Source organism: Dipodomys spectabilis, unplaced genomic scaffold (assembly GCF_019054845.1).
Source record: "Dipodomys spectabilis isolate Male_0828 unplaced genomic scaffold, ASM1905484v1 ptg000210l, whole genome shotgun sequence".
In the NCBI taxonomy this organism is placed as follows: Eukaryota; Metazoa; Chordata; class Mammalia; order Rodentia; family Heteromyidae; genus Dipodomys; species Dipodomys spectabilis.
In genome coordinates, this window is record NW_024870887.1 from 7,844,232 (window position 1) to 7,857,116 (window position 12,885).

General features: G+C 39.7%; 1 protein-coding gene across 6 annotated transcripts in view; it reads left to right on the forward strand.

Annotated features, from left to right (window-relative positions):
- The window catches only part of Birc6 (baculoviral IAP repeat containing 6), a 212,831-nt gene extending 200,675 nt beyond the window's left edge, over nt 1-12,156 (forward strand). For all 6 annotated transcript variants that reach the window (XM_042696666.1, XM_042696665.1, XM_042696667.1 and 3 more), the window contains 5 exons: nt 1,135-1,296; nt 4,842-4,919; nt 8,261-8,449; nt 9,158-9,292; nt 10,987-12,156. In XM_042696666.1, the coding sequence (XP_042552600.1) occupies nt 1,135-1,296; nt 4,842-4,919; nt 8,261-8,449; nt 9,158-9,292; nt 10,987-11,166 (744 nt within the window). In that variant the 3' untranslated portion in view covers nt 11,167-12,156. The remainder of the gene's footprint in view (nt 1-1,134; nt 1,297-4,841; nt 4,920-8,260; nt 8,450-9,157; nt 9,293-10,986) is intronic.
- The last annotated feature ends 729 nt before the right edge of the window (nt 12,157-12,885 follow it).

Sequence of the window (12,885 nt, forward strand, 5' to 3'; positions counted from 1 at the left end):
TATATCACCTTTATAGTAACAATTTTAAGAAAGTCATGAAAAAAATGTCTTCATAGTCTGACACCTGGAGAAGAAAAATACTCTTCACTTATGATGTGTTAAACATCCTTACCTGTGTTCCTAAGGGAGGTTTTTTCTTTTGCTTCCTTTGCTGTATTGGATAACTTATCTGTAGACATTTCATAAATTTACCTATTTGGCTACATTTTAAACACCTAAAATACATTACGTAATTCTTACACTCACTGTTGGGTTCTCTGCTGGTTTTTGAACTACAAGTCACCCTCTAGGAAGCTATCATCCTCTGCAAATCTTGTCATAATATGTTGCAGTAGTAGATAAATATCTTCATTCCTTCAGATAAAATTATGAATGTGTGTATAGAATCTCCTATTGGTGAAAAGCTATAGCATCTTGAAAGATCAGCAGAAAGATTTTTATTTTAAAAAAAGAGTATTTGCTTGAGCCAAATTGTATTGCTACTAATAGCATCTCCCCCCGCCCACCCCTTTTTCTGGTACTGGGATTTGAACTTGTGGCCTTGTGCTTATTATTAACACTTTCACTTTACTCCTTGAGCCACACCTCCAGCCTCGTTTTTTGCTGGTTATTCTAGACCTTGAAGTTTACCAAGTTTGGCCTTGAAATTTCTTTTCCAGATCTCAGACTCCTAAGTAGCTAGAATTACAGACATGAGCCCCACCAGTGCCTGGCTCAGCATCTGTTTTTTGTTTTTTTGTTTTGTTTTGTTTTTTTTTTGGTTGGTCATGGGGCCTGAACTCTGGGCCTGGGCGCTGCCCCTCAGCTTCTTTACCTCAAGGCTAGCGCTCTACCACTTGAGCCACAGCGCCACTTCTGGCTTTTTTTCTTTTTTGCTTACATGGTGCTGAGGAATTGAACCCAGGGCCTCATGCATGTAAGGCAAGCGCTCTACCACTGAGCCACCTTCCCGGCCCCTCAGCATCTGTTTTAATAGCCCATTTTCACCAAAACCCAATCATTTTCATTCTAATAGTTTTCTAATTTTGTGTTTGTTCTTCTAATTTCATTTTCACACATTCTGGAAGAGATGAATTATTTATGTTGGTGTCTAAGGAAAGTATACAGTCCTCTGTTTGTTTGTCTGAATATCAGGTTTTGATAACGGGACCAGCGGACACCCCCTATGCAAATGGCTGTTTTGAATTTGATGTGTATTTTCCTCAAGATTATCCCAGTTCACCCCCACTTGTGAATCTTGAAACAACCGGTGGTCATAGCGTGCGATTCAATCCCAACCTCTACAATGATGGCAAGGTAATGTAATTGCAGTCTTCTGGGTATTTTTGTTTTGTTTTGTTTTTGTTTTTGTTTTTGCCCATCCTGATGACTTAAACTTAGGGACTGGGCACTGTTCCTGAGCTTCTTCTGTTCAAAGCAAGCACTCTACCACTTGAGTCGCAGCACCATTCCTGGCTTATTTTGGTTATGTGGTACTAATGAATAAGCCCAGGGCTTTATGCATGCTAAGCAGGCACTCTACCAATAAGCCATTTTCCCAGGCCCTAGTTCTTTTTTTTTTCGGGGAAAGGGGGGTCAGTAGTGGGGCTTGAACTCTGGGCCTGGACGCTGTCCATCAGCTCTTCAGCTCACGAGTAGCACTCTGCCACTTGAGCCACAGTACCACTTCCGGTTTCTGGTGGTTAATTGGAGGTAAGAGTCTCACGGACTTTTCTTGCCTTGTTTGGCTTTGAACCTTGATCCTTAGTTCTCAGTCCCCTGAGTAGCTAGGATTACAGATGTGAGCCACCTGGCCTCCAGCCCTAGTTCTTAATGTTACATATTTCTGTTGGATCCAAAGTTTCTTTGTAATTAAAGCAAGATATTTCTAGTTACCATTTTTCTAAGAAGATATGGGGTTCTTCATTCTTGGCTTCCCTGAATGCACAGATTAGCTGAAATATAAAAAGAAACAGAAAAGGGTAGAAACACTACAGTGTTACAAAAGACACATCATCTTAAGTTACTGACAGATTAATTGATTAAGCACACTTAGATTTACTCTTGCTAAGAATACAGCAGTATCTGTTAGGCCTTATATCCTTTCTTATGTTACGTATTTCCAGCCTTAGTCATCTTTTCAGCTATATCTAAAAGTGGCAGAATGGCAAAAACACTGCAAATCACAGCTTTCCAAAACCTCTCCCCCAATCACAACTATCTTTTATGGTTTCATGAAACATACAATTGTGACATTTGCAAAAAGATTTAAGCTGAATGCCAATGGTTCATATCTCTAATCCTAGCTACTCAGGAGGCTGAGATCTAAGGATTGCAGTTCAAAGCTAGCATGGGCAGGAAAGTCCTTGAGACTCTTATCTCCAAAAAAACACCAAAAAACCAGAAGTGGAGGTCTCAAATGATGGAATGCTAACCTTGATCAAAAAAGTTGAGGGACAGCATTCAGGCCTGGAGTTCAAGCCTCAGGACTGGCACATATACCAAAAGTAACAAAAGAAAAACAAAAATTTATTTTATTAATTAGTAATACTGGTGTTTGAACTTAAGTCCTTGTACTTGTGAGGCGAGCACTCTACCAGTTGATCCAAGCCCCCCTCCCCTACCTTTTTTTCCTTTTCTCTCTCCTTTTTTTGGGGGGGTGGGGGGGCCTGAACTCTGGCCTGGGTGCTGTCCCTTAGCTCTTCAGCTCAAGGTTAGCACTCTACCACTTGAGCCATAGCACACTTCCGGCTTTTTCTGTGTGCTGAGGAATTGAACTGAGGGCCTCATGTATGCAAGGCCAGCACTCTACCACTGAGCCACCTTCCCAGATGCCCCACCCTACTCCACAGCTTTTTCTGCTGTTCTTTGTTTCACCTCGGATCTCCAGCTTTTGTCCTGTCTGGTTGCAGCCTTGATTCTCTTACCACAGCCTACTGAATCTTTTTGAGATAAAGTCTCATTAACTTTCTGCCCTGTTTGGCCTTATTCTCCACTGTCCTTTTCCCTCTCAATCAGTAAACTCATTTTTTAAATTAGTTTTCAATGATTTTTACATTTTTGTGTTTTAAAAGAAGATGAAAGAAGGCTGGGAATATGGCTTAGTGGTAGAGTGCTTGCCTAGCATGCATGAAGCCCTGGGTTTGATTCCTCGGTACCACATACACAGAAAAAGCCAGAAGTGGTGCTGTGGGTTAAATGGTAGAGTGCTAGCCTTGAGCAAAAGAAGCTCAGAGACAGTGCCCAGGCCCAGAGTTCAAGCCCCAGGACTGGCTTAAAAAAAAAAAAAAAGAAGAAGAAGATGAAAGAGATACTTAAGAAATTCCATGTGACAGTACACCTTCAAAGTTAAATTTAAAACAATAGTCAGTGCTAGGGATATAACTCAGTGAGAGTGTTTGCCTGCCATGCACATGATCCTGAATGTGATTCCCAGCCCCACAATGAAACCTTTAAAAAAAAAATCTTTACTTGTCAAAATAATTTTGAGAAATCGGTTGTAATTTCACCAATGCATTCCATGCTGAATATTGAGTGTTTAATAGGTGAGAAGAAATGTGTCAACTTAAGCAGTTACTCCTTTGACGATGAGAAAAGCGATTGCGGTCAATGCTTTATCAAAGATGTCCCCCAATTTTCTGTTTTACCTCCTTCAAAACTTTCATCTGCCTCATATTTGTAATTGAACCATTACTGTTTCTTTATCACCAAGTCAAATCAGAAGAATGGAGTTAGTTTCCTAGTTTTATTAAAGGCTTAACTAGAGGTAGCCCTAGATTTGTTTGAAAGTACAAAGAATAGATTGTGTTTAACTGAAAAGAAATAGCCATATTGCCTTTTCTTGATAGATACCAGAACCTGAATAGAGTTGGAGGTACACAACACTAAATTTTATTTAAGAAATGAATTCCTTATGCAAATGGAGAAGTGGGATTCTCAGGGGTCCAATGTCCTAAAACATGTATTTTTTGCCACCATAATTATGATCCATAAATGTATCTTTAGTTTTGCTCCCCCCCCCCCCCCCCCCCGTGCTGGAGTTATGCCCAGGGCTCACCACACATTAAGCAAGCACTCTACCACTTAGATACATCTCTAGTCCAGTTTTGTTGCCATTATTTGAAATTGTAGATTTGCTATTAAAAATTAAGTCCAGTGATTTTTTTTGCTTTTGTTTTTGTTTTTTGTCGGGCATGGGGTGTGAACTCAAGGCCTGGGTGCTGTCCCTGAGCTTTCCTATTCTGCCATTTTGAGCTTCTGCTCTACTTCTGCTTTTCTGGTGGTTAATTAGAGATAAGGAGTCTCAGAACTTTGCTGTCCAGGCTGGCTTTGAACTGAGTAGTTAGGATTACAGGTGTGAGCCACTGGTGTCTAGTCAATAATATTTTTATATTGGTGAGTTATATGCCAGGAAAACATAATGTAATACATTCCAATTTTATTTTGCTTTGTGATTTGTTGTATGTACAAATAATACATCTTTAATCTTATTCCAGTAGCAAACTGTTTACACATATGTTTGGTAAATAGCTTACATTCAGTCTTGCTAAGTGAATAAATATCTAATATGTTTTAAATGTGTTCAAGGAACCCTGGGAATCCCTAATACTTTTTCAAGAGGATCATTGCCTTCCTCCCTTTTCCAACTTCATGTTTATATGAAGCCATATGAGAACATTTTGTTTTACTTCTAGTTGTGACAATTTACTCTGACAAACTAACTCCTGGGAGTTTGTTTGGGTTCATGAAACTGAAGTAGTTTGATTTTAGAGAATTTTGCTTTATTCTTATAATTGTGACAGTTTGTGTTTACACATTCCTTTCAAATTCTATTTATATTTCTTCCCTTTTTCTTTCTTCAGGTCTGTTTAAGCATCTTAAATACCTGGCATGGAAGACCAGAGGAGAAGTGGAATCCTCAGACCTCAAGCTTTTTGCAAGTAAACAAAATTTTGACAATTTCACTTTCAAAATGGAGAACTGTGTGCTTGTATAATATTTTAGTGGTTAATAATGAACATAGTTAATCCTTTCCCTTGCGTGATAGAATGGTAGGAAATAATGTCAAATGCCTACAGATGATTAGCTAGTAAAGTCTCATCTGGAGTTTAGAAACTCAAGTTAGGACTTAAGACAAAAATTCAGTTATGTCAAAATACCACTATTCTAAAAAGTGCACTCTTTTTAGTTCTTCAATTCTTAAATGATGATATGGGTTTCTCACAGCTCCCAGATCACACTGGGAGAAGGCCTAAACCCTTGTGAATAGAATTTAATACACTACTGATATTATGTATTTCTTCACTGTGATCTAGCTTGCTTTTTGGGGGGGGGGGGGGGGGTCTGGTCATGGGGCCTGAACTCTGGGCCTGGGTGCTGTCCCTCAGTTCTTTAGCTCAAGGCTAGCGCTCTACCACTTGAGCCACAGCGCCACTTCTGGCTTTTTTCTTTTTGCTTATGTGGTGCTGAGGAATCAAACCCAGGGCTTCAGGCATGCAAGGCAAGCGCTCTACCACTGAGCCACCTTCCTAGCCCATGATCTAGCTTTTTTTTTTGGTTGTGAGGCTTGAACTCTGGGCCTGAGCGCTGTCCCTCAGCTCTTCAGCTCAAGGCAAGCGCTCTACTACTTGAGCTACAGCGCCACCTCCGGTTTTCTAGTGGTTTATTGGAGATAAGAGTTTCACGGACTTTCCTGCCCAGGCTGGCTTTGAACCGCGATCCTCAGGTCTCAGCCTCCTGAGTAGCTAGGATTACAGGCGTGAGCCACCGGCGCCCGGCTCATGATCTAGCTTTTTTTGTAATCAGTTTACCATGTCTGAAGCTCACAAGTATTGTCCTGGAATTCATAAAACTTCAGACTTGCAGTTCTTAACTTTGCAAAACATTTGACATATGGTTCTTTAGTCTTTACAAACCCTTTAGCATCTACAAGTTTGTATAATATCCTGGTTTTGTTAATGCTTTGTCTTAATAATTCAAAATTCCAGCAAAGAAATGGACAAATACATTGATAATATGACATAGACATTTTAAACTCATTTATAACTTAGTATTTAGGAAAGACAACCAGAAATTATTTGTTGTTGTTATGTTAAGGAAGATATAAAAATAAGTTTATTTATATACTTAAGCTTCTTCTAGTGGACTTCAAACAAAACAAGCTTTAATCTAAACTGGTTTCTATTTGAAACTGTAAATACTCAAGATTCATAAACTTTTCTGAAAAAGGCTTAGATTTAAAATAATAGTAATCCTTTCAAAAATAGATATGTGAGGTTTCTTTTCTTGTTCTTGTTTCATTGGTCATGAGGCTTGAACTCAGCATCTGAGCTCTGTCCCTGAGTTCTTTGCTCAAGCACTCTAAGCTGGGTGCTGGTGGCTCACGCCTGTAATCTTAGCTATTCAGGAGGCTGAGATCTGAGGAACACGGTTCAAAGCCAGATTCAAAGCCAGCCCAGGCAGGAAAGTCCGTGAGACTCTTATCTCCAATAACCCACTTGAAAACCAGAAGTGGCTCTGTGGCTCAAGCACTAGAGGGCTCGCTTTGAGCTGAAGACCACAGGGACAGTGCTCAGGCCCAGAGTTCAAGCCCCACGACCCACCAAAAAAAAACAAACAACAACAACAAAAAGGGCTAGCACTCTACCACTGAGCAATAGCTCTACTTTCAGTTTTTGAGTAATTCATTGGAGATGAGAGTCTCACGAAGACTTTTCTTCCTGGGTTGTCTTTGAACAGTGATCCTCAGATTTTTTTTTTTCAAGTTGTCTCTAGTTGAATTTGGGCTTAAGGACACTTATACATTCTGTTTAACCATATCTTCTCCTAGGTGCAATATGCAGGTTCAAATGTCTATTTAAAAAGTCTTCAATTGAGGGCTGGGAAGGTGGCTCAGTGGTAGAGCGCTTGCCTTGCATGCATGAGGCCCTGGGTTTGATTCCTCAGCACCACACAAGCAGAAAAAGCCGGAAGTGGCACTATGGCTCAAGTGGTAGAGTGCTAGCCCTGAGCTGAATCACTGGGGGACAGCACCCAGGTCCAGAGTTAAGCCCCCCCCCCCCCCAAAAAAAAAGTTTTTAATTGAGACCATTTTGCACAACTACTTAAATATAATTTTTTTAATCTGATTTTTAAATGAAGATAAAAGTTTTCTAAGGAAATTTATCTCTCAATTGCTAAGATATTTATTTGATGACTATTTAATCATTATGCCTAATAAAAGTGAAGTTGTCATTAATCCTTTTTCATATATGGGAAGGTGATATTTAATGTTTTGCTTCCTACAAAGATGTTATATTAGCTAGTCATAGGGCCTGTTCGCTGAGAATATTATATTCGCCAGGAACAAGCAAACCAGGCTTTCTGGTAAATACTTACTGTCACAGTTAATCTTAGAATCATGAGGTCTAGGAATAAGTTTTGAATATGGAATGTTTATGTGTGTATGTGAGAGAGAAAAAAAGAGAGAGAGAGAGATGGCTATTCCTTGGAATAAATATTTTAAAACTGCCCCATATAGCTCTACTTAAGAGTATTTTCAGAGTATATGGCTGTTTCTATGCTCTATCAGAGTATGAGTAAGAAAACTTTGAGCAGTGTTTACTTTGGTAAGGGAGTTGGGCATATTATCATGTCTGTAGTCACAGTTACTTGGGAAGCTCAGGCAGAGGGTTTCACTTGAACCCTGGAGTTTGACTTGTATGAAACCTCATCTTCCCTCCAAACAAAACAGATTTACTGTATTTATAAATCTTTTTAAAGTATTTTCTGTAAAGAGTATTCTTCTCTATTCTAATTAATTCTCCACTATCATTTAAAACAGATGTATAAATGTTGTATATGGCTCTTTCATACCTAACTTTTGCTTTACTAATAAAGTATGTAAGTGTCTTAATCATGAATATCAATTTTATAGTAATTGAAATATTCAAACAAGTACTTTAAACAAGATTCTCATAAGCTGGGTGCCAGTGCTAACACCTGTATTCCTAGCTACTCAGGAGGCTGAGATCTGAGGATTGTGGTTCATAGCCAGCCTGAGTAGGAAAGCCCATGAGACTCTTATTTCCAGTGAATCACAAAAAAGCTGGAACTGGAGCTATGGCTCAAGTGGTAGAGCACTAGCTTGAGCACAAAAGCTCAGGGACAGTGTCCATGTACTCATTAGTACTGACTTCAAACTCTAATACCAGCACCCCCCCCAAAAAACAAAAGGGATTCCAGTGGGTAAAGCAAGTTATCAGTTTAATAGCAAAATTTCTTTATTTTCTTTTTTCCTCAGGTATTGGTATCAGTCCAGTCCCTTATATTAGTAGCTGAGCCTTACTTTAATGAACCAGGATATGAACGGTCTAGAGGCACTCCAAGTGGCACACAGAGCTCTCGCGAGTATGATGGAAACATTAGACAAGCAACGGTTAAATGGGCAATGCTAGAACAAATCAGAAACCCTTCGCCATGTTTTAAAGAGGTATGTTGAATTAGTGAAATACTTTATTATTAGCAATATCTGCTATACTTTAGCTTAGAATTGACCTAAAAAATCAGTAATAATAGAGTATGCATGAAGTTTCTTTTTCCTTTTTTTTCGATTGGGCGCTGGTGGCACACCTGTAATCCTAGCTACTCAGGAGGCTGAGAATTTAGGATTGCAGTTCAAAGCCCGCTCAGGCAGGAAAGTCCCTGAGACTCTTTTTCCAATAAACCACTCAGAAAACCTGATGTGGTGCTGTGTCTCAAGTGGTAGAGTGCTAGCCTTGAGCTGAAGAGCTGAAGGACAGTGCCCAGGCCCAGAGTTCAAGCCCTATGACCAACCAAAAAAAAAAAAAAAAAACCAAAACAAAACAAAAGTTTCTTCCTAAACAATCTCCCTTGGTCACCAGTTTTTTTATGTTGTGCTAGAAATTATGTTTTGGAAAAGTTCCCTTCTGAGTATACGTACCTTTTGAGAAAACACGCATACCCTGATCTGAGTAAGTCAGGACATTGTATTGTAGAACTGAGGAGAGCAGCGTATGTAATCTGATATATGTAATCAGGAGCCTGATTCTTCCCTGCTAAAAGAGTCCACAAAATTTAAACAGAAAAACAGAAAAAACATTGCAGTGTCTGAAATTGCATTTTTTATTTTTGGTAATGCCACATACTTTTAATTCTGTCAACCTATTTTGTTCTCTAGGTTATACACAAACATTTCTACTTGAAAAGAATTGAGATCATGGCCCAGTGTGAGGAATGGATTGCAGACATCCAGCAGTATAGCAGTGACAAACGTGTGGGCAGGACAATGTCTCACCATGCAGCGGCCCTCAAGGTAAGCCTGCCTGGCTTGGAGCAATACAAAATTATCCACTCTCTTTAGAGGTTCCTTATTATTTGCTCAATTTGCTAAACTTTCTTAAAATTTAGTGGGGCAAGTAAGGTGAAACATTTAGCAAACATTTTACATAAGGCTTAGTATTTGATAAATGCTTGTTTGCAGTGACTAAAATAACAGTTTGTTTTTTGCTGTGGTGGGATTTTTGTGATACTCAGAATGGATCTTAGGGTCTTACATATACCAGGCATAGGCTTCACCACTGAACTGTATCTCAGTGTGTTTTGTTTGTTTATGCCAGGCCTAGGACTTGACTCAGGGACTAGGTGCTGTGCCTGAGCTTTTTTGCTTAAGGCTAGTAGTATACCACCACCTGAGCCATGGCTCTACGGGCTTCACCACTGAACTGTATCTCAGTGTGTTTTGTTTGTTTATGCCAGGCCTAGGACTTGACTCAGGGCCTAGGTGCTGTGCCTGAGCTTTTTTGCTTAAGGCTAGTAGTATACCACCACCTGAGCCATGGCTCTACTTACTTCCAGCTGTTTTGTTTTGTTTTGTTTTTTGTTGTTATTTTTGCTAGTCCTAGGGCCTGAACTCTGGGCCTGGACACTGTCCTTGAGCTCCTTTTGTTCAAGGCTGTGCCATTTGAGTCACAGCACCACTTTGGCCTTTCCCGTGATTAATTGGAGATAAGAGTCTCATAGACTTTCCTGCCTAGGCTGACTTTCCTTCCTGAGGCTGCATCCTCAGGAAGCCTTTTGAGTAGCTAAGATTACAGGCATGAGCCACCAGTGCCCAGCTCTACTGCCAGCTTTTTTGTGGATAATTATTGATAAGTGTTGCATAGCCTTTTCTGCTTGGTCTGGCCACCTCCTGAGTAGAAAGAATTACAGGCACGAGCCACTGATGTCTGGCTAACCTGGTTTATTTTAATTTGTGGAGCTTTCTTTTTGTCAAAAATATTGAGCCAGAGCTAGGTACTGGTGGCTCATACCTGTAATGTTATCCTACCTATCATCCCTGCTACATGAGAGGTGTAGGCAGGAGGCTGACAGTTGGAGGCTGGCTCAGGCAAAAATGTTGGCGATCAAACTGGGCGCTAGTGGCTCACACCTGTAATCCTAGCTACTCAGGAGGCTGAGATCTGAGGATCACGGTTCAAAACCAGCCCAGGCAGGAAAGTCTGTGAGACTCTTACCTCCAATAAACCACCAGAAAACCAGGAGTGGCTCTGTGGCTCAAGTGGTAGAGTGCTCACCTTGAGCTGAAGAGGACAGTACCCAGAGTTCAAGCTCCATGATCGACTAAAATAAAAAAATATCAAGCCAGAGGTAGATAGTATAAATGACAAGCCAAGGGTACTGCCTTTTAAGAGACTGTTTGTGTCAAATTAATGATGTACTGTGAGTCATCAGTAATGCTTGTCCTGTGGCAAGATACATGGTACTGACAGCTCTTTTGACAGATCTTTGAGTGTGTTAATTTCAGTAAATTTTGAATGTGGGGATGTCTTGCAGTTTTGTTTCCTGACTGACATATTAACTGTGTACTATAAAGTGATCAGCAGCACACAGATGTGATCAATAAATATTTGTAGGCCTAATGCTTTGTGAAAATTGAGGTCCTTTCTGAGATACTGTGCTAGATTCCTAGAGTTTAGATTTCTAACCATAGTGGTATTCTTCCTCTAGCGTCACACTGCTCAACTGCGAGAAGAGTTGCTAAAACTTCCATGCCCCGAAGGCTTGGACCCTGACATTGATGATGCCTCAGAAGTGTGCCGAGCCACAGCAGGTGCTGAGGAGTCTCTAACACGAGATCAGGTCAAACCAGGCAGCAGCAAAGACCTCCCCAGTGACTTCCAATTATGAGCTGCATTGATGTGGATTTCATAGACACAAAGGCTTCGAAGCACAAGCCAAATATGTCAATATTTGTATGTAAGAAACTAATTATGTAATAGGTAATGAAACTGAAACTATACTATGCCCTTAAGGAGATCCAGTTTAATTCAAGGTGACCTTTTATTTACCTGTACAAGAGTGTAAACTTTTTTGTGCTTTTATTTTTCAATTGTGAGAACCACTGATTGGTATGTTCAACAAATTTGTGTATACAAAGAAATGGATAAATCACTGATATATAAGGGAAACTACCTTAGGAAAGAATGTTTACTGAATGTTTATCCTTTTTTTTTTTAAACTATAGAGTGAGGGGTTGTTAACAAAGAATATATTGGTCATTCTTACAACTATTTAAAGTCAGCAACTTTTCACTGAATTTGATAGATTTTATGTTTGGCCATATCTTCATGCTCATAATTGATTTCTGAAGACCTCCTACATACACTTCAATAAAAGTTAAATGGACATATTCCCTCCCCTTTTTTGATTTACTGGTACATTTTTAAATAATAAATCTGCCATGAGATGCATTATAGCTGGAGACTTGCACTTGTATGGATGAATTTATTACATTCAACATATTTAATTTTATGCCTTCTAATTCTAAGATGCAGAAAAAAATAAATGAACATGATTTTATTCTATGCCAACATTTGGGCCTCTGAATGTATCCATTCTTTGAATTTAAGTATATAACAGGAACGGTCAATTTGAACTCACTACATGGATTATTTTTTCCCTAAAGGGCTTTTTTTTTTTTCTTGGACTATCTGGTTTTATTGCTAAAGTCATATGTATGTATTAACAATGAGGCTCTGTAGAGGAAAGAGGCTGTACCTCTCTGGTGCTGTTACAGTACATTCTGTACCTGCCATACAGGCTCATTTTCATGCAAATTCTTCCTAGAGCCAAATAAATAAAAAGACTTAGGTGAAGCACTATGTCTTATTTCTAAAACAGTTTGCCATGGTGTGAAATGGTATTTCTACAAAAATTGGACATTTTTAAGGTCTTTACAATGGGGGAACAAAGGATGTTTTCTAATGCCAGTTGCTATAAAGGAAAAGCTTAAATGACTTGATAATATTTAGATAAAATGGTGTGTGGGAACCCTGAATCAGGAGCTGATTCTGAACAGTATATTGTGAACAGTGAATTTTCTAAAGAAAAGTGGGGGAGCCCAGAGTTAGGGTACTGTCTCATAGTGAAGTACATACTCTTTGAACTTGGTTAATGGAAGAACAAATAGGATGTGACCAGGAAATCAGGGGTCTACACCAAAAGTGACAAAACAGTGGTAGAGTCCATTTATGACAAAAGATCCAATTATATGTCATGAGCAGACATGATACCTAGAATCTAGGTATAAAATGGGCAATCAGGAGACTCTCCATACTTTTTTCTTTTGTTGTTTGATTTTTTTTTTTTGGGGGGGGGGGGGTTCGGTCGTGGGGCCTGAACTCTGGGCCTGGGCGCTGTTCCTCAGCTCTTCAGCTCAAGGCTAGTGCTCTACCACTTGAGCCACAGCGCTACTTCCGGCTTTTGTTTTGTTTTGTTTTTGCTTATGTGGTGCTGGGGAATCGAACCCAGGGCCTCAGGCATGCAAGGCAAGTGCTCTACCACTGAGCCACCTTCCTAGCCCTTGTTGTTTGATTTTTATTTGTCAGGATCTCATCAATGATAAAT